This window comes from Tenrec ecaudatus, chromosome 3 (genome assembly GCF_050624435.1).
Source record: "Tenrec ecaudatus isolate mTenEca1 chromosome 3, mTenEca1.hap1, whole genome shotgun sequence".
NCBI lineage: Eukaryota > Metazoa > Chordata > Mammalia > Afrosoricida > Tenrecidae > Tenrec > Tenrec ecaudatus.
Genome location: NC_134532.1, coordinates 115,900,352 through 115,928,099, shown reverse-complemented (window position 1 = coordinate 115,928,099; position 27,748 = coordinate 115,900,352). Strand labels below are relative to the sequence as shown.

Genomic DNA, 27,748 nt, shown 5'->3' with positions numbered 1-27,748 from the left:
GCCACAGGGCACCCTGGATTTATCATTGGTTTTGTGTGGCCCTTCTGAGAGGGATGGTCCAATTGTCTTGCTGATGGACTTTGGGTATCCACATCTATTGCCCTTCATGTCGATTTGATTGCATGTTTTTTGAACTTCTGGTAGCTCTTCCTGTTGACACCTCATGATCACACAGGCTGGTGTGCTTCTGAGTGCTTTGTTGCTTCCCTCTTAGATGGCCACTTGCTGACCAACCAGCCTTTAAGATCCCAGACACTCTATCTTTCTGATAGCCAGGTCCCACAGTTTTTGATAGCCACCTTCACATTTACTTGTGCACCCATTTTATCTTCAGCAATCATCTCAGGAAGGTAAGTATCATACAGTGCCACATTATTAAACTGTTCTTGTACTGAGGTAGGATTTAATTAGAGGCCCAGAGTACCTCTACTTCCTTGTCAACAACCTACTCTTATATGTTGTGCCTCACCTTTGATTTGATTGCTGCTTCTGTGGACATTGGTTGTGGATCCAGATAAAATGAAACCCTTACTGGGAGGCCTGGTGGTATAGTAGTTACACATTGGACTGTGAGCCACACAGTCGGTAGTTTGTAACTACCACCCGCTCTGAGGGAGAAAGACTGGGCTTTCTATTCCTATAACCAGTTACAGTCTTGGAAACCCAAAGAGGCTCATTTTGAATCAGCACTGACTTGACGGCAGTGAGTTTGGTCTTGGTTTGGTGACGTTACTAGTAGGTCACAGACATTCTCAAAGTCGTAGGGAGAAAATAAACAATATTTACCGGACAGGGTATATGAACATATAACACATCGTATACAATATCTGATACACAACCGAAGCTGAATAAATGGCAACAATGGAACCCTGGTGGTACAGTGGCTACGTGTTGGGCTCTTAGCCATAGGGCTGCAGCTCAAAATCACCAGCTGCTCAGTGGGGGGAGAGGAGGCTCTCTACTCCTGGAAGGTTACCGTTTCAGAAACTCGCAGGGTCCCACCTGCCCTATGGGGTCGTTATGAGTTGGAATTGACTTGATAGCAGAGAGGATTGTTTGTTTATTATAACAGTGCTTTGTATACCTCAAAGCATTTAAGGCAAGTGAAAATTGTTGATAACAATAGAAACCAAACCCAACCCAACCAAACCAAATTCATTGCTAACAAGTAGATTCCAACTCATAGTGACCCTCAACGACAAAGTAGAACTGCTCCATGAGTTTCACACTGTAACTCTTCATAGAAGAAAGTCTTACCTTGCTCCACAGGCTGATGGTTTCTACACATTGACCTTGAAGTTAGCAGCTCAACACATAACCCACTCTGCTGGCAAGGTTCCTCCACAGAAAGAAAACAGTGAGAAAAAGACACGAATAGACGTGGCAGGGGAAGAGAAGCACAGTGGGGGAGGAGAAAAGCTTAGATGTGTTTGGAGAAGAGGAAGGCACATGGGGCTTCTGAGGAAATTAGGTTAGACTGAAATAGTCTGATCTTCACCACCAAGACTATGGGAAACTATTACTATAGATCGATTTATTATGTATATCATTAAAATATAATTGTAATACAAATATAACAATAGCCAGGTTATAAAAAACACGATTGTTTATAAATACAATGTATTTATACCCCCAAATGTAATTTATACCCCCCCAAAATGTAATTTTTCGAAGCTATGCATTTAAATTTTTTTATAAAACAACCTTATCACCTTCAAAGTACTCTCCATTACACTTAATGCATTTGTAATTTGCGATGGAATTCTTGGAAACATTGTTCAAACTCATCTGTTTGAATGGTTGACAGGGTCTCCTGGTTTTTTTCTTCACCTCTCCTAAGTCATAAGATTATTGTCTTTCATGTCCCTCTTCATTCACAGAATCAAAAAGAAGTTGCATGGGCAAGGTCAGATGAGTCTGTGCATGGGGCAAGTGAGGCATGCTGGTTTTTGCCAAAAACGGGTGCACTGAGATAGCTGCGTGAACAAGTGCATTGTCATAGTGGCAAAACTAGTCCCCTGTCTGCCACAAATCAGGCCTTTTTTTTTGCTGCACAGTTATGCTATCTTTTCAGAATGTCTAAATAAAAAGCTTGATTAGTAGTTTGACCTGGTGGAATGAACTCCAAATGCCCTCCGATATTTTCATCCATTCAGGACATTGACAGACATCCAGAATGTGCTTGCCATCAATTGGCATTTCACCTCTTCTGAAATGAGAAAACCACTCGTATGCTTCAGTTTTTCCCATAGCACTGTCCTTGTAAGCTATGTTCAACACCACAACAGTTTCTGCGGCACTTTTTCCTGGAAAGGAAACAAAATTTGATAGCCACCCACTGTTCTCTTAAATTGGCCATCACAAAAAATGAAGTTTGAGCAAAACTGCTCTTATGAAAAAAATTCACTGTGAACAGAGAGAACCTTCCCAGGTGACGCCACTGAGTTCACTAACTCAGAGCGAGTTGCTCGATGCTTCCTAGTGGAAAAATGCATTCTGAGAGCTCTGCTCCGCCCAGCACAATTTTTTTTTTGATATCCCCTCATATGAAGGATAGAATAGGTAGCGAAAAGCTAGAAGCAGTACAGGCACTTGGTTTGTAAAGAGCATGGAATTGAACTAGAGAAATGAGGATGAGGCACGAGGCCTGGTTGGATTGGAAAAGTGACAACAGATAGGGAGTTGTTTTGAGAATCAAACAGATAAGGTAACAAATTAAATGATCTTTTTATATACAGACAGGTAAGGAGAAATTTAATATGATCTCAAGGTTTCAAGCTGGAGCCTCTTGTTGTTCTTAGGTGCCCAGTAATGTTTTATATAATGTAAATTCAATTGCTCATGACCCAGAACATGGTAAAAGGAGTAGCCTTTAGTATGGATTACAACTCAAGTGAAAGAAAACCTGAGACCTCAAAACTGGACCAACAGTCAACATCCTGATAAACTAAGAACAGATTGAACTTATCAAAGACTTTTGTCTTGCTTGGATCCACAGTCAATGCTTATGGAAGTAGCAGTCAAAGGATCAAATCATTGCACTTGGCAAATCTGCTTCACAAGACCTCTTAAAAGTGTTGAAAAGCAAAGATATTACATTGAGGACTAAGGTGCTCCTGACTCAAGCCTTCGTATTTTCAATTGCCTTATGAACATGTGACAATTGGACACTGAATAAGGACTGTATGGATCACAGCCCAATATGTAACTTCCTAATAATTTTAAAGTTAAAATATAAAAATAAGGGGCAATAAAATCATTGCGTTCCTTTAGGTATAGTAATTAGAATTCAAACCTCAATGTTTCTCATTTATTCCATGAAATGACATCAAATCTTCCCATAGAAGAACAATCTATGCGTCTGAATTATGGTGATGAGGAAAAATATTGAAAGTACCATGGACTGTCAAAAAAACAAACACATCTACCTTGGAAGAAGTTCAGCCAGAGTGCTCCTTAGAGGCAAGGATGGTGAGACTTCATCTTCCATACTTTGGACATATTATTGGGAGATACCAGTCTTGGGAGGGGGACGTCAATGTTGCTAGAGTAGAAGGGCAGCAAAACAGAGTAAGGCCTTGACGATTTGGATTGACACAGTGAGTGCAACAAGGGGCTCAAGCACAACAGGACTGGGCAGTGTTCGTTCTGTCGTACAGGGGAATCAGAACCTAGTTGATGGCACCAAACGACAATGACAACTGTCAAGGAAGACCATGTGATCAGTTTTTGACAAAGCAGGTCAAAGGCATTCACAGAAAGGTACAACAGACAGAATCGAGGAGACAGACTTGGGAGTCAAAAGATGAGAACTGAAACCAAGACAACTAAATAGGAATCTAAATGAGTTTAGGATCTGCAATAACAAATTACAAGAAAGATTTTTATTCAATATTAACATATTTGCATAGGCGCTAGTGAAAGAGCAAGGTTAACGAAGCCTCCACCAGCAGTGTCCGTCCATGGCGGGCGGTAGGAGGGAAAGTGAACGAGCACTACAGCTACAGAAACATACTGACGTACTCATAATTCTGACGTTAAATCTAGAAATAAGGGGTAATCAAATTACTGGGTTCCTTTAGGTACATAAATTAGAACTCAAACCCCAATGTTTCTAATTTTTAAATGAGATTACATCAAATTTTCTTCCCAAACCCATAAATATGCAAAAGAGACTAATTCAAAAAATTCAATGTTTATTTACATACTACAGATTTCAAAAAGTTTGCGGGGGTGGGGGGACAGTTTCAATAGGAAGTCAGCAAACACTCAGATACCGGCTTGTCTGTAACACGAGGGGCACAGGAATGGTTGGAGTCTTCACAGCAGGTTTTTAGAGGTCTCAGTCACTTGCTAAGGAAGTGCCAGCCTTGTTCTGTGTTTAAAATGGGGCAGAAAGGGTGTTAGGGAAGGGAAGATAGGAAGAGGGATCGCAGAAGGGGAAGGATAAGACAGTTTCATTGAAATCTTTAGGGGAGAATTTAAGCAAATAAAGAAAAGTCATCAGCTTAGTACCTTACATTTCTCCCTTTAAAGCCACTGCCCTGAGCTCTTTAACTTGACCTTAGCCTTACATAAACGACATTAAACCTTCTAGAGTCTTCCCACTTCATTTCATATGCTTTCCCAGATCATTTTAGTCTCTACTGAGCAAGAGTGTTGTTGGTAACATGAAAGCTCTAGAATAATTGTAGTATAGCCGGACTGCCTGTCAGATACCCCTAATAGGACAGTATTACAGAACAACCATCTGTTAGCATAACAAGTGAGAAAAACAGCTTGCTTTCCCACGAAATCATGTCTATGGATTAGCTCCTCTAATGTGTTAGAACTTGAGCTCTTCATGAATTTGCAAAGCGTATAATCGTCTAATATTTTCTATGAAAACACAAGACCAAGCCCCTTGCAATACTTTGAAGGGAAAGTGCTGTGTGCATGTGCTACATCTTGAATTTTCTACCACAGAACATTTCCCCTTATTTCTCCAGATAGCTCTAAATATGGTAATCGAAAATATTGTTGGCAATTTTAATCCTACTATACATTTTTAGTTTAAAATCATCAGGTGATTCATTACATTATGAGTGACAATAAAATTTCCCAGATTCAGATAGCTGAAATCTTTGTAGACTTATCAGAACTACTTGGTACCTCTCAGTACTTCATCAAAGAAGTGGCTTTGTAATAAAACCATGTCTTAGACTCAAGATACTAAAGGCGCTTCAACTCATTTTATGAAATTGGGCAATATGATAGCCTATGTGGAAATGTTAATGGCTGTTTAAAACAATTTTTACTCTGTTTCTATAATTTCAAAATCAATCTGTCTTACATATATTTTTGGTTCTCCCTCTAATGAGAAAATTTTTTATACTTAGTTGCTTAAAGTTAAATATATACTATACCTTCTTCATTACTTCCTTTATTTGATGAAGTCGATACCTGAAAGATAAGAACAGAGAAAGAATTTGTTATAATGAATATGTACACATGGGTACTGCATTCAGGAAGTAGTCTCTCCCCATGGAACTATAGAACAAAGTTTACATACAATGCTTCACCAACTTGAAAAGTACCTTATATACTCGTGTATAAGTACCTTATATTACTCATGTGCTGAAAAACTGGGGTTCGGCTTATACAGGGGTCAGTGGTACTCCAGTGAAGTGTAACATCTCACTGAGGTCCCTCGAGGTAATGGGATGAGCGCCCGTTATCTTGCGGGTGATTGCCGTTTCTCCGCTGTTCATTCAAAGCCCCACTAACACTGTAGGCCTTTGAATGTTTGTTTACTCACATCTAACCAATCAAAGCCGCCCTATGACATGTATCTTTAAATAAGCCTTTTAAAGACCATGTGCAAAGGATGTGGCATGAATGGATGTCATCTGGTCAAGCCCGACCAGCAAAAGGAGGAAATCTCATGAAGCCTGACATAGAGTTAATAGCAAAGTGGGTTCGAGATGCATGGGAAGACATTCCAGAAGACATGGTGTGACGTGCCTTCCAGAAATGTAGTATTAGTAATGCTATGGATGGCAGTGAAGATTGCACTTTGTATGAAAATGACAGCAGTGATGGTGATGACGGCGATCTCAGTGAGGACAGCGTCTATGATGACCTCACACCAGCTGAAGCTCTGTATTGGGATACGGATGATGATGAGGAATCCATTTTTGAAGGGTTTTAACTCTTTACATTTTAGCTTGGTTGCTGATTGAGCTCAGGGAATAGTACTCCTAAGGTATCATTGTTGATACCTTATTGTTTTTGTTGAAGCTATTTTCCACTTACTGTGCTGGACTACTAATGTTAAATGACTTGTCCTTTTATTTATGTTTTTTTATTGTGTGATCACCTTCCCATATAAATGCTGAAGACGAATGTGTGCATAAGTAAGTGTGGTGAAGAAGGCTGATGGTGCCCGGCTATTGAGAGATATAGCATCTGGGGACTTAAAGGCTTGAAAGTAAACAAGCGGACATCTAGCCCAGAAGCAACAAAGCCCACATGGAAGCAGCACAACAACATGTGTGATCATGAAGGGCGGAGGGGACCAGGTTTCAAGCAACAAAGGCGGGGGGGGGGGGGGAATCATATCATCGTGAATGAGGGGAGTGTGTGATGAGGACCCAATGCCCATCTGTAGACAAACAGACATCCCTTGCAGAGGAGTGGTGGGGAGGAGATGAGTCACTCAGGATTCAGTGTAGCAACAATGAAACTCACAACCTTCCTCTAGTTCTTAAACACTTCCTCCCCCCAAGTATCAGGATCCCAACTCTACCTTGCAAACCTGGTTAGACCATAGGATTCATAGGGGTACAGTTGGGATCTGGAAACACAGGGAATCTAGGACAGATGAACACCTCAGGACCAATGGTGAGAATGGCAATACCGGGAGGGAAGTGGGTGTAGAAAGGGGGAACCGATCTTGGGGATCTACATATAACTTCCTCTCTGGGGGATGGGCAATAGGAAAGTGTGTGAAGGGAGACGCCGGGCAGAGTATGATAAGATAAAATAATAATTTATAAATTATTAAGGGTTCATGAGGGGGAGGGGAAAGCAGGGAGGGCGGGGGAAGGAAAAAAGGAAAATGAGCTGATTTCAGGAACCCAAGTGGATGGTGAATTTTGAGAATGATGAGGACAAGGAATGTACAAATGTGCTTTATATAACTGATGTATGTATGGATTGTGACAGGAGTTGTATGAGCCCCTAATAAAATGATTAAAAAACTATTTATAAAATAAATAAATAAGTAAAATAAATATTTAGATACATTACCCCACTGATTTCTCAATTTTTAGTAATTTTATTTTCATTTATTTTGATTATTGAAACTCATCAATAGCTTCTGCATTTTCTATCCTAGGCTTATACTCGAGTCAATCAATTTTTCTGGTTTCCCAGGTAATAATTAGGTACCTTGGCTTATACTCGGGTATAGGCTTATATTCGAGTATATGCGTAGGTTAATTTATGTAAAACAAACAAACAAATAAGCAGGATCCAAGGCAAGGGCTGTCCTTGCCTGGGTCTACAGGTAGTACTGGATAAGAATAACTCAGCAAATAGAAACATATGTATTTTAGTAATATTAAAATAATAATTAAAAAAACCAGCAAAATCATAGCCATCGAATTATTACTGACTCATAGTGACCCTATAAGACAGGGCAGAACATTCCCTTTGAGTTTCTGAGGCTGCTTATGGGAGTAGAAAGCCCCATCTTTCTCAGAGTGGCTGATGATTTCACACTACTGACCTAGGGGATCACAGCCCTGAGAAGTGGTATGGGGAGCCCTCCTGCAGCCTACGGGGTTGCCAGAGTCAGAATCAACCTTAACAGGAATGGGTAAATAATACATTATTTAAAGTAATTTTCCTCCATACATTGTTTTAAAAAAAAGACTGCTTAGATATGCTTTATTCTATTTTCCTTTTGTCATAGGAAAGGTTGATGTGATAATGTAAACACAGAAAGACTCATGTGTAAATAATATATAACACATCACTGAGGCTTTCCAAGTATTTTAAGAGTTAGAAACACTCTATGTAGCTTTCTCGAACACATAGAATGCTGAACTATCCTTGTTTTGAGGCTAGTAGGACTTAGATCTGGTACGGGATTCTCATACTCATTAAACATCGAGTCTTTCTACTTCAATGTATTTAACATTCAAAGTTGAATATAAAACCAAGTAGAGCATGCTTATTCTTTGATATTGTTATAATCTCTTTAAACTGTGCAGGACATCAATGACACAGTTCGTGATAAAGTTAGATTTCCTGTTTAAAGTTAGCAGCTGCTCCTTACTGGAGCTGCCAAACATTTCAAAGGAAGAACATGGATTATGGTATAAAACTAAAAAAGCATTATGGGAAAGACATGAGTAAGGTACTCTATCCCTAGCAGTGAACATCTCCCTTTTTCATTATCTCTATCACACACACACTTTCAAAATGTTTCTATTTGTTTGTTCAAAATCACATTTCTTGATTGGTAGAATATATTCAGAACATAAAACGTTTTGTCTTAAAGAAAATAAGTACTATTTGAAATTCCAACACTCAGAGATGATGGTCATTAAAAAGTTTGGGATAATTCTGGGGAGACCTTTTTTCATAGTAAGAAACGCCAAAAGAGAGACCAACAGTTGAATTTGAAAACAGTAATAGCAATGGGCTCATGAAATACAATCATCTATTTAACTCTTCACCTATTGCCAATGATTCCTGGTTCTAAAATATGTCAAATTTATTTTTGCTTATTAAAATAAGAAAAACAAAACATACAGTTGGTACTATTGGGTGCCATTCAATTGATGTTGCATCATGATAACTCATGTACAACAGAACTAAACACTCCCTGGTCTCATGCTAGCCTCACCTGTTGCTATGTTTGAGTTCATTGCTAAACCACTGCATCGAGCCATCACATTAAAGATTTTTCTTTTCCATTGATCCTTTACTTGACCAAGCATGAGGTCCCTCTTGAAAACATGTCCCAAGCACATGAGATGAAGCCCCACTGCTCTCGCTTCCAAAGATCATTCTGACTATACTTCTTCCAAGACAGATTCACTTCGTCTCTGGCAGCTCATGGAAATAATTTAATATTCCTTGCCAATATCATAATTCAAGGGCATAAATTCATTGGTTTCCTGTATTCATTTTCCAGCTTTCACATGGATAGAGAGGTGACTGAAATTGAGGTGTCAGTGAGGCGTACCTTAGTCCTCAAAGTGACATTTTGCTTTTGAAAGGTCTTTGGTAGTAGGTTTGCCAAATGCAAAATGTTTGCTTTCTAAATGGCTGCTTCCACGGGTTGCTTGTGGAGCCGCATCAAATGAAATCCTTGACAACTTCGAGCTTTCCTCCACCGTTTAGGATGTTTAGTAATACAGTTATGAGGGCTTTGTTTATTTTACGTTGAGGAGTAATTCATACTTAAGGCTGGAACTTTGATCTTTGAGGTCATCAACAGAAAGGGCTTCAAGTCTTCCTCATTTTCTGCCAGCAAGGTTGTGTTATCTACATATCACAGATTGCTGATGATTCTTCCCCAAATGCTGATGTCCTGATTTTCTTCATCTAGTCCACCTTCTTGGATTATCTGATCAGCATGCAGACTGAATAAATATAATGAAAAGATACAACCCTGATGCACATTTTTCTGATTTTAAGCCCTGCAGTGTTCCTTTGTTCTCTGCGTGATGGCCGTACAGGTTCCACATGTACACAATGAAGGGTTCTGCAATTCTTCTTTCTGAAATGCTATCCATTAATTTGTTATGATCACAGTTGAATGTTTTGCACAGTCAATAAAACACATAAACATCTTTCTGGTATTCTCTGCTTTTACCCAAGTGTCATCCGATGTCACCAATGAAATCTCTCATTCTATGCCCTCCTCTGGTAGTTCCTGGTGATATCCTCTGGCAATTGCTTTTGAATTACCTTTTGTAGAAGCTGTAGTATACATGTGATACTAATGGTATGGGTTGATAATGTCCTCGTCTTGCTGGATCATCTTTCTTTGGAATGGGAGCAAATCTGGGTATCTTCCAGATGGATAAATAAGTAGTTACCTCCCAAATTTCTTGGCATAGATAAATGAGCACTTTCAGGGTCGGACCATCTCCAGTGGTGTCCAGCAGAGCATCATTTCTCACCAGTGCCTTCTGAAATAAAGCTTGGACTTCAGAGTTTGAAAATATGCTACCTCCTGAAATGGCTGACTATTGACCAATTCTTTCTGGAACAGTGACCCTGTATAGTCTCCACATCAACTTCTGATGATCCCTGACTGTTCAATCTTTTCTTCATGGAATCTTTTAATATTGTAACTCATGGATTGAACTCATTTCTCAGTGTTTTGGCAGTTATGCAATAAAGTGAACGTCCCTCATTATGTGGTCTGACATAATCAGCCAATCAGTTTTGAAGGGACTAGGGTGGGATGCAACCCTTTCTTCAAGTCATAGCCCTGATCTGATCTAAGGGAAGTTCCTGTGGGATGGTGCCTTCACTGTCTTATTTTACAGGCGATAAAAGAAGAGAGAAAGAGGGTTCTGGTCTCACTGGAGAAGAGCTGAAAGTGGAGCATATTCTTTGGACTCAGTGACCCTGTGCAGAGAACCCCCAACCCAAAGGGGAGACGGATGCTCAGATCTTGGAGATTTTCAAGGAACAGCAAGTCTTTACATGACCAAAGGAGACAAGGGACTTCTTCAAGAGCAGACACAGGGAGAAAGTCTTCCCCTCGAGGTGGCACCCTGATTGTGGACTTCTAGGCTCCTGGAATGCACAGAGTGGCATCTAAAAGTGCACAAATCCCACCTCACCTCTAGCACAGAGAAATCATGATCATTACGTTTTCCCTGATGGAAAAAACAGAATCAGATGGAGGCTGCTGAGATGTGACCATTCTATGTTCCTGATTATAGATGTATAGGGGGGCTTCAAAAATTCATGAAAATATTCCATTATCATTTAATTCACATTTTCTATGAACTTTGTGAACCACCGACCCCAACCCCCGAATGGTAACCATGCACACCACTGGAAGTCTCTAACTTCTAAAAATTTATGTCATCATCTCTCTCTCTCTCTTTAGGTTCAGAGTGCTATGGGAGAGCCATGATACTTTGTATATAATATTAGTATATGAGAATGAGTGCAGTTTATTTACTTGGCCTGCGTCCCAGGTTCTAAGTGTTTTAAAATCTCTGAGGCTGCTAGGAGATGTATCCAGGATGGTCCTGATAATTCCTTGAGAAAGACTCCGATTCTTTCTCTCGTCCTGTGTGCCCCGAGCTCGTAAGTGGAACCTCATAACATTCAGTGAGATTTGCAGTCAAACGATCATGTCTCTGTCATTGGTGCAGGTGGTTATGAGTAGATGCTACTGCAGAGCCACTCTCTATACCCAGCAGATGAAGCCCTGCCTGTCCTGTTTCATCCTCACAATCACTTCCATTTTTGAGCCCACTGTTGCAGCCACCGTGCCAATCCATCTCATTGTGGATCGTCTGTTTTTCAGAGGACCTCTATTTTACCAAGCATGAATCCTTTCCTAGGGACTGAGCCCTTGTAGAACATGTCCAAAACACATGAGAGAATTTCCCCATCATTGCTACTAGGAAGCCTCTTCTGGCTGTATTTCTTCCAAGACAGATTTGTCCATTCTTCTGCCAGTAAAAGGTATATTCCATTTTTTTTTTTTACCAACACCACAGTTCAAAGCGACCAATTCTTTTCTTCTTCGCTATTCAGCTTTCACATGTATGTGAAACAGTTCAAAATAACATGGTTTAGTTACAGGAGGGCCAGGTAGGGTGCAATGTAGCAATGATGAAACTTACAACTTTCCTCTAGTTCCTAAATGCTTCCTCCCCGCCACCCCCCACCAATATCATGATTCCAATTCTACCTTACAAATCTGGCTAGACCAGAGGATGAACACTGATACAGATAGGAACAGGAAACAGAGGGAATTCAGGACAGATGATCCCTTCAAGGCCAGTGGTGAGAGTGGCGATGCCTGGAAGGTGGAGGGAAGGTGGGGTAGAAAGGGGCAACCTATCACAGAATCTATAATATAACCTCCTCCCTGGGATGATGGATAACAGAAAAGCAGGTGAAGGGAGACATCAGTCAGTGTGAAACATGACAAAATAATAATAATTTACAAATTATCAAGGGTTTTTGAGGGAGGGGTGGTGAGGAGGGAGGGGGGAAATGAGGAGCTGATACCAAGGGCTCAAGTAGAAAGTAAATGTTTTGAGAGTGATGATGGTAACAAATGTACAAATGTGCTCGACACAATGGATGTATGTATGGATTGTGATAAGAGTTGTATAAGCCACAAATAAAATGATTGAAAAAGAAGAAGAAGAAAATAACATGACTTGGGTCAGGGATATTGTAGTCCTTAAGGTGACATCTTTTCTGTTTTTTAAACCATGTTTGCTTATTAATTAGTCTTAAAAAATAAATCCCGGGATTTGATTTAGTTGATCCTCTCATTATTGCTTTGTTTGCTATGCCTTATGTATCTGCTTTAATCATTGTAATTTTCTTTCTTCTAAACTAAAATGTAAGAAAAGATAATGAAGCAAACTTTTAGTTAAATGTTTAGCTATTGTAAGTACTCGGGTATCAGCCAACCCAAATGTAGGCCGAGGCACCTCATTTTACCACAGAATCCAGGGAAACTCATTGACTCGAGAATAAGCCTTGGGTGGGAAATGCAGCAGCTACTGGTAAATTTCAAAATAAAAATAGATACCAATAAAATTATATTAATTGAGGCATCAGTAGGTTAAACATTTTTGAATATTTATTTCAAAGAAAAACAGTAAACTAGCCCAGTAAGTGGAAAAGAAGGTCAACAAAAACAATATGGGCTCAACAATTACACATGCTGTGTCACTGCGTGCACCGCATTACTACACAGGCGGCCTCACCGCATGCACACAGCGCAGCTTGTACAGTTTGAGGCCTAACGCAGGCTGAGATGCTCCAGAATGTGATGACATGACTGTTTGCACAGAGCAGCCTGTGTTAGGGCTCCTGATACACACGCTGTGCTGTGTACGCACCGTGTTGCTTCAGTGCTGCATTACTGCATACACCGTACATGTCTGGGAGGTGCTAACGCAACACATGCAGTAACAGTGCGTACACAACACAGCGTGTCTATGATGAGCCCAACACAGGCTGCTCTGTGCAAGCATAGTCAACAGTGGGTCCAGATAGGGGTTACGAAGAAAATAAAAATAAAACATAGCAGACTAAGTGCTGTAAATAAATGTACTGTATATCCAAGACCAGAGAAAAACCGGTACTTGTATTCAGCAGTGCTTGGGCGGCGCAAGGGGCGTGACCAAGCACGGGTAAGACTGTAAAGGTCACCCTGGAGAAGGCGGGAGAAGAGTGGCAGCATCCGGCATTCATCTGACAAGGATGCGGTGCGCCCCAGGTACCAGCACACAGAAGCAGACAGGTTCTCGCCCAGTACAGCGCGGACAGCACAGAGGCTGCCGGCGTGCAGAAGAGAAGAGCGGTGATATCAGCAGTCATCGGACCACCCACAGAGGCTGCGGGCGCCCGCAGATGAGCGGGAGAGATGAGAGAACACTGCACTTCACTGGAGAGCAGGCAAGTGGGACCCTCACTGAAGTATAAGACAAAGGGGGGCTTTTTCAGCATAAAAAATATGCTGACAAACTCGGCTTTTACTTGAGTATATCCGGTCATTAAGTTGCTTTCTTCCTTCCTGCTGTACACATCACACTGTTCTCAGGGACCATCTCTGTTGCACTGCACACACTATAGCACACCGTGACGTAATTATCATTCAGTCTTCAAGGCTTTAGCACTTCTCTCTGAGAGCATGATTTACTTTGACATTATTATTATTTCCATTCTAACCAAGTAGCTTTGATTCTTTTCTTTTAACCTTTCATTATTAATTAGTGATTTTATTACACTATGGTTAGATAATAGAGTCTATGTGACATCAAGTCTGGCATTTTTCTGCAACTCTTTTTGTGGCTCAGTACATATTGCGCTTTTGCAAGTGTCCACGTGGACTTGAAAAGCTGTTACTCTCTAATTATATATGTCTGATTAAGCTTATACAATTTTAATTTTCTAAACATATTTTAAAAATAACATGTAAGTAACCACACAGGGTTCTAAAAATAACATCTAAAACTCCCAGGTTCAAATATATTTTAAAAATGCCAACTAATATTAGAGATGAAAGGCAAAATATATCATGTGCACACACTTATACACACACAGATAAGCACACACTCAATCTTGCTCTGTATAAATGCTCTCAATCGCATTCCATGAAACAGCATACAGATTGTTAGTCATGAACTAGACAACAATTTATCTTTCATGGTAAAGTCAGGAAAAGGTTCAAATGAAACTTGATATGAACTTGGGTGGAACTTTGATGGAATCCTTTACAGTGAACCTTGCTGGCACCCACAGTGACAGGACAGTGCATTCTGGCTCTTCCGGGTCTCTCCTATGATAGAGTCCATTTGTTTTCTTTACAGCCATGCCTTTGAAGAGTGTACAGAATTCAAGTATCTCTTGATTCACCAACAAAATCCAATAGTTCTTTTGCTTATTTCAAGTCTTTTCATATATTCCCAGATCTAGTATCCTTAATATCTATAGCACAGATATGTATTACATATTACTACTATGATTACCTTTTTAAAAAATACCCTTTTTGTGGTTCACTTACCTCTTCTTGGTTACAGCAAAAATATTTTTACTAATTGAGCTTTACATTTAGTTGTCTGACTACCTAATTTTAGTCTCAATACCAGACTCTGTGTTTTGCTCAATATATGCTCACCAGTAGATGCTTCTTAATTGACGCATTGGGTTGCGCTCCACAAGATAGGTAGCTTGAAATCATATGCCTCTCTGGAGCTTCACTCCCGTAAACACTCTCGGAAACTCACAAAGGCAGCTCTACCTTTCCCTATAGGTTGCTCTATGTATTGCTCAATGGCAGCGAGTTTGTTATTTTTGTTGTTGTTTATGGTGACGTACCTAGTAGTTACGCACTGGGCTGCTAACCACAGGGACAGTAGTTCGAAATGAACAGCCGATCTATGTAAAAAGGATGGGGCTTTCTACTCCTTCCTGTAAAGAGTTACAATCCCAGAAACTCACAGGATCAGTTGTACTGTGACCTGTTGGGGTGCTATGAGCCAGTATCGACTTGATGGCAGGGAGTTTGGTTTTTGAGTTTTATATGCTTTTTGCAACAGTTTTATCAATCACTCAAAGTTCAGTATGTTTCCGTGTATATTTTAAAACTACCTTAAAATGTCATTGAATCTACTCAATGGGAGCTAACAATATCAATTAGTATCTCATTTTGTTTTGATCAGATATCAGATTCATTTACCGTCTCCCAGACAGAATTAAGGTAATATCACATGGGCACTCTTCTTGTAATAGTAATTTGTCCATGTTCTTACCTTGTGGTTTATAACTCATTGTTTCCATATAATGATATGGTCTGAATATTACCAAATTTTACAGATAAGTTTGACACCTTAAGTTATAAGTTATTTTGAACAAAGGACAAATAATAATCGATAGTGCATTGAAATTCACAATATAGCAAAATAGATAGGTCTGTAACTGGATACCCAATTAATTCTGATTTAAACATCTTAATGTGTTTCATCTAAAGACATGAAAAATAAAGGAACACAACATTTTCAGCACAAAGAATTTGTCATTACAAGTTAATAAACTCTTCTCAATAAAATTGACCTAAACGGAATGGATAATTGTTGAAGTTGCTAACAGGGTAACTAAAATAAAGTCATTTTATTGGGGGCTCATAACTCTTATCACAATCCATCCATCCATCCATCCATCCATCCATCCATCCATCCATCCATCCATCCATCCATCCACCCATCGTGTCAAGCACATTTGTATATATGTTGCCATCATCATTTTCAAAACATTTTCTTTCTACTTGAGCCCTTGGTATCATTTCCCCCCCACCCCCCCAATCAAGAACCATGAAAATGTATACATTTTTTTTTCATGTCTTATACTGACCACTGTTTCCCTTCATCTACTTTCTGTTATTTGTACCCCATGGGAAGGGGTTTTATATCGATCATTGTGATTGGATCCCCCTTTCTCCCCCACCTGCTCCTTCCCCTCCAATAATCACTATTCTCTTTATTGGTCCTGAGGGTTTATTTGTCCTGGATTCCCTGTGTTGTGAGCTCTCATCTGTACCAGTGTACATCCTCTGGTCCAGCCATATTTGTAAGGCAGAATTGGGGTCATGCTAGTGTGGGGGAGGAAGCACTAAAGAACTAGAGGAAAGTTGTATCGCTGCTATACTGCACCCTGACTGGCTCATCTCTTCCTTGTGACCAGAACTTCTGTAAGGGGATGTCCAATTGTCTACAGATGGGCTTTAGGCCTCCACTCCACCCTCCCCCTCATTCACATTGATATGATTTTGTATTCTGGGTCTTTGATGCCTGATACCTGAACCCACCTCATGATCACACAGGCTGGTGTGCTTCTTTCAGGTGGGCTTTGTTGCAGGGCAATTTTTTTGACTTAACACATTTGTAACAGTGAAATTACACATAAAACAATTCTTTAATGCTGCATGCCCATGATCTAGAATCCCACTACTTAGCAGCCCCTCATTAAATGGCTTGTTAGTGGAAAGAAAGAAATACAAAGCAGCTGTAGTGAATAATCTCATTGTCCTTGAACTAAAGAACACCATTCACTAGTTTATATTTTATAAGTTTTCTATTTTTGGTAAAACAGTTAGATGCATACATTTCTAGCCTAAACCACTCCTGAATACATTAATAAAGAAATATTACTTGATCATGGATCTTGTTATTCGCTACTGGTGTTTGCCATCAAATCAGTTCTAACTCATAGAGTCACTACAGCAGAGTAAAGCCACTGAATTCTATAAGCCAATGAAACCATTAAAAAAAAGAAAGGCAGAAAGACCAGAACAGACTTCCCCGAGGAGGCCTCCAAGGTGGTCATCTTCCTGGCACAGGCAGCCACCCCTTTGCTTGTGCAGTGGCTAGTGGGGGTTTCCAACTGACCGTCAAAGGAGCAGTCAAGAATTTAACTTCTTTCCTTACTTATTGGTCTCCAAATCAAAAATAAATTTAATAAAAATTCACAGTGGACTCTCAGCAGTATTATAACTAAGTTATATAAAATTGTGACTTATAATTTAACAAAATAAGAAAATAACAATAATTTATAATTTACCAAGAGTTCACAAGTGGAGAGGGGAGGCAGGGGAAAAAGGAGAAGCTGATGGCAAGGGCTCAAGTAGAAAGAAAATTTTGGGAATGATAATGGCAACAAATGTACAAATGGCCTTGACACAATAGATGTATGTGTGGATTGTGTTAAGAGTTGTGCGAGCCCCCAAAAAATGATCAAAAAAATGATGGTGGCAACATATATACTAATTTGCTTCAGACAACTACTGTATGTATTATTATAAGAACCTCAATAAAATGATTTATTTTAAAAATTAACAAAATGAGATAGCCAAACTAAATGAAATGAAATGAAACTAAAATATCATCAAGGAGAAGAATAGGTGGGAGGGTGTATTTCATTCTCTTGAACTCAGAGCTAGATGAAAATAGAGATAATTCATGTGTACAGAGGAGAGCAAATACATATGGAAAACAAAAAAATGGTTATTTGAAGAAAAAATAGCATCATATAAAATTAGTTAAAAGAAAAATGTGTTCCCAAAAATAATTTAAAAAAATCAACTAAAAAGCTTACAGTTTTTTATTTAAATTCCCTTGGTTTAAGGAAAACAAAAGCAAACCAATATTCATACTGTGCTTTTCATATTTTCATATCTAGCTAAAAAATGGCATATTTTTCTGCTAGGTTTTGAGGATTCCCGATGATATTGGTTAGATAAAAGGGAGTTTTGGAAAATTATCACTTACCAATTCAACTAAGGATCTTGCTTCCTCTTCAGTGCAACGGAAAGGGCTATCACATACCTGCATGTTAGTGCTGAAGAGAAGATAAGGTTATTATTAAGCAGAATAAAACAGAAGTAATTGCTCAGATTTACCAACTCCAAATAGTCTTGTGCACTGACTGAATAAATTAAGCAAATAAAGAAGGAACTGAAAGAATATAACTAGGACAGTCTTAAGGCATGATTACAAAGGCATAGTGCTACACAGAATTTCATGCTTCTCAATTAAAAGCAATTTTTAAAATGTCATTGCATATCATCTTAGTCATCACCACCCAAACCAAAGCCCATCATTGAGTTGACAGAGTACAGTTGCCCCATAAGATAGAATGATAGTCACATTCTCTTCCACTAACACTTTCTGGTGCGTGGTTTGTATACAATAAACTGTATCACAATTATGCTTCACCTTTATTGGAGAAAAAAGAAGCCAAGTTTAATCTACCGAATGATGACTATATGGAGGAATTTTCTGGCAAAATGAAGTGAAAGACATTGCAGTTGGCCACTGAAAACCATTGCAGAACCTCTTTCTCAGACATGTATGGGAGATTAGAGCTCAAACTGGTAAGAAAATATGCAAATAAAAACCGTGTGTTTTCTTCAAAGTAGGGAAATTCCACAAGTATAAGAATAGCAGTCCCTTTCCTGATTAGTAAAGGCTCTATAAATTCAAATGCCTTCCTTGTATCTCTATAAGCATGCTACTACCCATTACATATTTCTTACTTTCTAGATGAAAGCAATGATGTCATTCTTTTCAACCACAGAAAACTGATTTAAAGAAACCAGTAGATTAAGATGAATATAGAATGAGACAGTGAATAAAAGAGGTAAAGTCTGTGGGGAAGAAGGCTGATGGTGCCTGGCTATCAAAAGATATAGCACCTGGGGTCTTAAAGGTTTGAAGGTAACAAGCAGCCACTTAACTGAAATGCAACAAAGCCCACATGGAAGAAGCAAACTAGCCTCTGTGATCATGAGGTGTCAACGGGATCAGGTATTAGGCATCTAAGACCCAGAACAAAATCATACCCAAGGTGCATGGGGGTGATCATGGAGTGGAGACCCAATGACTGTCTGTAGACAACTGGACATCCCCTCACAGAGGGGTCATAGGGAAGAGATGAACCAGTCAGGGAGCAGAATAACACTGATGAAACACACAACTTTCCTCTAGTTCTTTGGTGCTTCCTTCAATTATACCTTACTAATCAGATTAGAGTAGAGCATGCACCCTGCTACAGATAAGAGCCCGAAACACAGGGACTCCAGGATAGATAACTCCTCAGGACCAACAAGGAGAGTAGAGCTACCAAGAAAATTAGGGAGAGTGGGGGGAGAAAAGGGGAATCAATCACAAGGATCAACCTAGAACTCCCTCCCAGGGGGATGATTAATGGAAAAGTAAATCAGGGGCGACAGAGAACAATGTAAGATATGAAAATAATAATCTATAACTTATCAAGGGTTCATGAGGAAGGGCAGGTGGGGGAGGAATGGGGGAAGAAATGGGGAGCTGATATCAGTGGCTCAAGTGGGAAGAGAATGCTATGAAAATGATGATGGTGGCATATGTGCAAAGGTGCTTGACACACTGGTTGAATGTGTGGATTGTGCTAAGAGATATAAGAGCCCCCAATAAAATATTTAATAAAAAGAAGTGATTAACAGATCCCTAAGGGAAATAAATATAGATAAAACACACATACATGCTATTTTCCCCTTCAAGTTAAACTTAGAAATATATATTACCACATTTATTTCATAATCAATTTATATTTGAGTTATCTGTGATTAAAATTTTTCTTTACTTGACTTTTAAATAATGTTTGTAACCATTGTGCATATAGTAATGAAATTATAATAAGTAATTATTTGGCTTCCATGTAGACTCAAATGTGATATTTATTGTAATTTTTGGCATGAATAAAATCTGATTAAAGTTCAAACTATCAATTTTAGGGGTATAGTTTTTATATTCATATTTCCAAAACCCATGTTTAAGTAGGCTACAAACTAAAAAATGTAGGGTATTTTAAGTCAGATGTTTCCTTCATAAAAGTCAAACATACATTTTAAAAGGATTAGGCAAATCCTTATGCCTTGCCAAATCTCAAATGCTAGCCCTCTGAAGAAAGCATGATATATATACCAAATATATATTATTCAGTGATTTTAACATTATAACTTAAAATGAAATAAAAGATGTCTTGGAAATTCTGAGGTAATGATGATGAGAGCAGAGTTGTCACATAAAATACAAGGCACCCAGTTGAATTTAAATTTAAGATAACCAACAAATTGTTTTCTGAAGTCCCAAATATGGTAGGAGCTTACATTTAAAAACTGTCATTATGAAATTTAAATTTAATTGTTATCCTATATTTTTTTACCTGCTGAATCTGATAACCCTATTTATAAAGTCATAGGCAATGCTCACAAAGAGATCAACAAAGTAAAAAGTGAGACAATATGAAAATCAGAACCGTAAGACTTTTAAAAATATCAAAAACATTTTTTAACATCTCCAATACATTCTTGACAAGTAATTTGTGGAGACCAAGAATCGCTAACTGGGTTTGTTATTTTTCACTCAACTAGCTCAAGAATGAAGAATGCACAAGATGGGCTCAAGCATCTGAACAATTGTGAAGATGGCGCAGGACAGGGCAGTGCTTCGTGCCTTTGTACACAGGGTCCCTATGAGCCAGACTGACTTGATGGCCCCTAACAACAACAAGGTAAAGAAAGCGGTGGGATGATAGATACAAGGGCTTGTCAAAAAGTATTGCTCCACAGGTTCTGGTTCATACAGGCATGGGCTTATTCCAAACAAAACATGTCTAAACCTGCCTCTGTGATTACTGAGGGCTGGAGACAAGAGCTCCAGCTTCGGGTGCCTTCAAGAGCTCAGACGGTCATGTTGATTTATTGTAGGGATCCCAAAGGGTAATTTGGTATTTCCTCAAAGGACTCTAGGAGAACCATGAGAAATACTGGGAAGAAGTCTTTAAAGACTTGCACACATTTTGGTTAGAAAAAGGCTAGGAGTTGCACTGAAGAATTGTTTCGACCACGACAATGTTGTTTGAAGGTCGCGGGGGCTGCGCTATGTAGATTTCACCGGGACAGCATACCTCGTTCACCCTATAACTCTGAGTTTGTCTCATGCAGACTTTTCATTCTCAAAACGGAAAATCATGTAAAGAGGATACATTTTGGAAGCCTTGATGATGTCAAATTGAAATTTGGATATGGAGGAAATTGAAGAACATAGAATTTTTCAAGGAAGGATGAACAAGACGGAAGCATCCATTGTCTTTATAAGTATATTGGATATGCTGAGAACAATGGCTTCATATTTTGGTATTTATGTTAAATAAATATTTCTATGATTTTTATCGCTTTATATCTATATTTTAACTTAGATCATACAGCTAAACTTAAGAGATTCTTGTGTGATATAACAATATAAAAGAAGAAAAATAATAATGTCCTTTGTGGGTGGAGAGCGGATGTTTTGAGAATTATGAGGGCAATGAATGTATAAATGTGCTTTACACATTGATGTATTTGTGGATTGTGATAAGAGTGGTATGAGCCCCTAATAAAATGATTTAAAAAAAAACTTTGTAAAAAAATAATAATTTCCTTTGACAATTTCTCCAATAAAAATCTTTTAAAAAATCATTTTACTGGGGGCTCTTACAACTCTTATCACAATCCATACATACATCCATTGAGTCAAGCACATTGATACATCTGCTGCAATCATCTTTCTCAAAATATTTGCATTCTACTGGAGTCCTTGGTTTCAGCTCCGCATTTCTTTCCCTCCCACCCTGCCCCCCCTCCCTCACAAACCCTCGATAATTTATAGATTATTATTTTGTCATATCTTCCACTGTCCACCAATAAAATCTTATACTGGCATTTTAATGCCTGAAAATCTTATACTGGCATTTTAATGTCTGACTTCTTCATGGAGATTATTTTATGTAAATGTACATACATAACATAGACATCCTTTCCTTGGGATTTAATGAAGTGATTTATACTTTCAATGCTTAAAGGTATGCCGCAAACATGTTTGTGCTTTATGTATAATTGATTTTAAAAAATGAGTTAGATTTATTGCATTAAAATATTCATATGATTCAGGAGATATTTCTCAGTTGCTGGGAATACTGTTTTGAACTACAGAGTTTATAATCTTAAACCTGTCTTAACTCTGACACTCAGATTATAGGCCACAAGTAAAAAAGCATCAGTATGACAGAATGAAGAGTGAGCGAGCTGGCTTACCTGCTTTCACTGGGATTAAACATAACTGCTAAAAAGAACGTGCTGTTCTCTTTTTTGTAATAAAAATCTAAAATATTTTTTTCCAAACTTATATAGACCTGTAAACAACAGGTTGATCAAAATAAGAAGACGTGGAATTGCAGCGAAGGATCAGAAATACTGAAGCTGCTAAAATATAGCCAACCAAAATTATATTTGAAAATAAAAGTGCAGGAATAGATAAATAACAGAACGGAATACACACAAACAAATAGAGAAAATCACCTCTACATACTAGTCAAACACACACAAATACCCCAAACTCAAACTCACTGCCATAGAGTTGCTGCAGACTCACAGCGACCCCATAGGACGGGTAGAACAGCGCTGTGGGTTTCTGAGTCTGAGGCTCTTTGTGGGAGCAGAAGGTCTCAGCAATATGGAACCTCAGGGAAGGGAAAATTCTCTCCCTCCATACAAAGCTCAAAACAGACAAAGGCTCACACACACAAGAATCCTTAAAAAACGGTCCTGAATACAGATTTTTCAAGGCTTTCATTCTAAAACAAAGTAGTTGAGAAAGGAGAAAAAAGGAGAAAATAGCTTAGATGAGGATGATAGTTAGTTCAAACCGTAATCTTCAGAGCCTGTGCAAAAACGGCAGAGCCCAGACAACTGAAGCATTAACTGTGTATCAGCACAAGCACCAGATAAGCCATATTTATCCCTAGGAAGGCAGAAAGAAACAAGATCTAAACAATGTGGAAGTACTACTGAAAATATTTCTTCATTTAGTAAACATGTTTCTACTACTAGTTCTATGTGCAATCCTGTTACTAAGTGCCAAGGCAGAAGCTCAATTTCAAGACCAACAGATCAGTCTACCTTCCACCTACAAGCATGTGTAAGAGTGAGGGGAACACAGCCTGGAAGAAACAAAAACTCTGTCCGGTGATGTTTAAACTTTCAGACTAAGCAGGATTTCATCAAGGAAAGACCGTGGGATGGAAAGGGACAAACCAGGGGCTGCAGACACAGCCTTGGACATGTAATTCAATACGCCGAAGAGCTGAATGGAGTCCTGTGAGGGAATCCACCAGGTGTTTTAACGTATAAAAATGATATGGCTCTAATGGTACCTTTGAAAAATAATTCTGGCAGTATTATAGTCTTCTACAAAGAAGAATCATTGTAATAAGAAAATTATAAACAAGGAAATGATAAATAGCTAAATTATGACTTTTAAAACTGAAAACACTGAAGAAACATTTCTTAGAGTTTAAAGTTTTCTTCGTTATGACAAATCCTTTTATGCTAAAAGGATATATAATTTGTGAGTAAATCAATTGTTCAAAGCACCAATTAATTAATTTCATAAATGTAGTCCCTTTGGAAACAAAAGAATACCTGGATTAAAAAAGATAATTGATACTTGTTGGCTTTAAAATATTATTCAAGGTAACTTCAACTACTAATGAGTGGCTTACTTTGTTCCAGGAATGAAAAACATCAAGATGAAGAAGAAATCTTTATTAACCTGTTCTCACAGAATTTATGTTCTAGAGGAGACCAGACATGTAACCAATTATTTAGTGTAACTGTGGTGAATGCAGAGGAGAAGCCCTGGTGGGTAGGGGTTCCATGTCGGGCTGTGATCTGCATGGTTGGCAGTTTGAAACCACCTGCAGCCCAAGGGAGAAAGGCTATAAACAGCTACAGTCTCAGAAACCTACAGGGGGTTGCGGGGGGTGGGGGGGGCAGGGGAGGCACACTATGAGTCAGCCTTGACTCGGAGGCTGTGAGTTTGGTTTGGTTGTTGTAGTAAACGCAACAATAGAAAAAAGCAAGACATACCGAGAGGATTGCCAGCTAAAGCGGCAAGGGGCAGGAGTGTACAGCAGTTTCATCAAGAACGTGAAGTCAAAACTAGTCTTAAAAAATGAGTAAGGTAGCCAGATTAAGAAATGAGAACAATCACGGCTAAGTAATGGGTAAAGGCCTAAAGTAAGAGGCCCGTGGGTGAGAAATGCGGAGTCCCTCTGAAGCCAGAGCATGACCTAAGAGTCAAGAAGCGATGAAACTAGAGGTCAGACAGTAACGGGCCACGTCTTGAAAGGTCTTCAGGGCTTTTCCATGAGACGTTTGGGTTTTACTGGTGCTTCCTATGCAGAAAGACTCATCAGAATCACCTAGGAAACTTTAAAAAACTTGTACTTGTGTAGACTCTCCCCTCCAGAGACCCTCTTCCCTGGAGGTTTGCAGGGCAAGAAAACGGATCTTCAAATCCCCCAACCCTACCGCCCTTGAGGCAATGCGACCTGCGGGCTCACAGAACTACTACGATACATAATGTGACTCTAAGCTGAAATGGGCGTGTGTGCTCATTGAGGTGGGGCGTTAATCACTACTGCAGTATATTTTAAGGAATTAAGAGAAACAATTCACTTTGTGAAGGTAAAATAAAAAAATTTAGTAAATATAGTTTCCCCCAATATATGTTATATCATAAACAGTATTAAAAGAAAAACATTGACAAAATGAATTAAAACTCTGAAGAAATATCCTTAAATCTATATCCTAAAAGCTCAAAACAAATGATAACTGTATATTTTAAAGGGAAATAACAAAACAAACAGCAACATGTTTTTCCTCAGGTAACTAGAGAATCCATTTTCGTGCAAGGAGGAGTCCCAGGGACACAGCGGGTTGAGTTGGGTGCTAATTACAATGTCAGCAGTACAAACCCACCCATCACTCCATGGGGGAAAGATGAGGTCATCTACACCCGGAAAGATTTTTTTTCCCTTTAAATATTTAGAGCAGTGGTTCTCAACTTTCCTAATGCCGAGACCCTTTAATACAGTTCCGCATGTTGTGGTAAGCCCCCAACCATAAACTTATTTTTGTTGCTACTTCATCACTGTCATTTTTGCTACTGTTGGGATCAGGCGACACCTGTGAAATGGTCACTGGACCCCCAAAGGGGCTGCGACGCACAGGTTGGAACCGCTGATGTAGAGTGTTGAAATCCCATAGAGCAGCTGGACTTTGTCCTGGAGGGTCTCTGTGAGTCAGAATCACTGGATGGCAGTAGGCTTGATTTTTGATTGGTTGTTAAAAAAATTGTACTATTTAAAAATTTTTAAATGACCTGAGTTTTCTTAGCATAGATTTAAATTTTAAGAAATATAATGTGAAACTTCATCAGTGAACCAAGACTCAAAGAAAAAGTCTTAGACTCATGTGCAAAGACTGGTGAAAAAGTGTATATTTCAATATTTTAAATAAAATGGTTGTGTTATGTATGCTACTATTGTTTGATTCACCTGTCACCCAAGTCAGAATTCATATCATGTTGGACATTAAGCTCTTTTATGTCCTTATTAGGAAGTGATATGGCAATTAAATAAAATAACTATTTGCATGCTGAAAATCACTAATGTTCTGCCTTTGTACTTTGTAGTTAACGTAATGCATTATAATTAAATATCTATTTACTTGTCAGTCCCTGATGAAATAGGAACATTTCTAACTTTTCACTCTTATTTCACTCTCAGTTCCTAGCATCATAATACCCAGAGTTCAGTAATGCTGTTTAAATAGAGGTCGCATCAGCACTTTTTAATTGAAAAAAAATTTCCACTGTCCCCCAAATCAGATCTGAGTGAAGTTATATGGCTGTTTTATAAATTAAAAAAATATATTACATAGAAAAGATAAATTCTTACCAATTTATAGCCCCTCCATCACATTTCTTCATAAGCAATGCTTTCCAGCATTCATGAGTAGACTGAATAACTTCCAGGGCAAAAGCCTAATCATGAACCAAAAAAAAAAAAAGATATAGCAATTACACTGTTAATTTCATCCTGCTTTAATTATATAACAACATAGAGGTATTAAGAGCTACTTTAGCTATAATAGCCTATTAAGAACATGAGCTCTAAAACCAGGCAAACCAAAGTATAAATTCTAGCTTCCTCATTTATGTGATTTCAATAAATCCCATTTTTCATCTTTAAAATGGGATATAATGGGGGAATATGATATAATCTTCCAGATGGCAGTTTATACATACACATTATGGGGCTTATTATCAAAAAGCTTTTAAAACTAAGAACTGCATTGACAAGAAAAAAGGCCAGGAAAGCAAGGCTAAAGGGTGTTTTCCATCACGACAACGCACCTGCTCATCCTTAGAGGGCACCCACGTCTGTCCTAAGAGGATTTTATTGAGAGCCCACCCCTTGTCCCCCCCATATCCCTGATTCTATGCTCGTAGATTTTCTTTTGTTCCCAAAGTCAACAAACATTGAAAAGGACCATGATTTGAGTTCCTCAAGGGTGACAAAACTATCATGGTGTCATGGTGTAAATCAAAGAATCATTTGAGGAGGGGTTAGAGAGAAAGAAATATTATCTTCAGACGCGCATAGACCTGGCAAGGATGGAGGACAAAGCAAAGAAATAATAGTCGTACCTTCGTTGACCACTCCCATTTTGAAAAATTTTAAGGAAATCTTGTAGAAAATTCTTTTAAAGATTTCCTCCCAGGAGGAGACGAGCCAGTCAGGCAGGGTGCAGTGTAGCAACAATGACACATACAACCTTCCTCTAGTTCCTTAATGCTTCCTCCTTCCCTAATCTCATGATCCCAAGCCTTACAAATCCTGCTAGACCAGAGGAAGTACACTGGTACAAATAGGAACTGGAAACACAGGGAATCCAGGACAGATGATACCTTCAGGACCAGTGTTGTGAGTGGCATTACTGGGAGGGTGGCGGGAAGGTGGGGTGGGAAGGGGGAATCGGTTACAAGGATCTACATATAACCTCCTCCCTGGGAGATGGACAACAGAAAAGTGGGTGAAGGGAGACGTCAGACAGTGTAAGATATGACAAAATAATAATTTATAAATTATTAAGGGTTCATGAGGGAGGGGTGAGTGGTGAGGGAGGGGCAAAAATGAGGAGCTGATACCAAAGGCTCAAGCAGAAAGCAAATGTTTTGAGAATGATGATGACAACAAATGTACAAATGTGCTGGACACAATGGATGGGTGGATGGATGGACAGTGATAAGAGTTGTACGAGCCCCAATAAAATGATTAAAAAAGAAAGGAAAAAAAGATTTCCTCCCAGAATGTAGCTTCTACTCCTTCACTTACTACTTAAAAACTAGTTCCTTTCTTTTGCACCGAAAACGAAAGACATTATGATAATGAATAAAAAGCATTTTGGGAACTGAGATGTAAGACTCATAATGAGAAATTTACCTCTCAAACTAAAGGCCTATTGTTGCTTGAGAAGAAGGAGAATGATTACGTTTTTTGGGGGGGGGGGATTCTTGCTTAAGATAAGTGAAAAATATATACATATAATTTA

At 38.8% G+C, this 27,748-nt stretch overlaps 1 protein-coding gene across 2 annotated transcripts in view; it reads right to left on the bottom strand.

Moving 5' to 3' along the window:
* Window positions 1-4,179: 4,179 nt before the first annotated feature.
* PPA2 (inorganic pyrophosphatase 2) overlaps window positions 4,180-27,748 on the bottom strand; it is a 134,834-nt gene continuing 111,265 nt past the window's right edge. For both annotated transcript variants that reach the window (XM_075544858.1, XM_075544859.1), the window contains 4 exons: window positions 26,092-26,177; window positions 18,039-18,108; window positions 5,406-5,442; window positions 4,180-4,375 (listed from right to left, as the gene is read on the bottom strand). In XM_075544858.1, coding sequence (XP_075400973.1) covers window positions 4,347-4,375; window positions 5,406-5,442; window positions 18,039-18,108; window positions 26,092-26,177 — 222 coding nt within the window. In that variant the 3' untranslated portion in view covers window positions 4,180-4,346. The remainder of the gene's footprint in view (window positions 4,376-5,405; window positions 5,443-18,038; window positions 18,109-26,091; window positions 26,178-27,748) is intronic.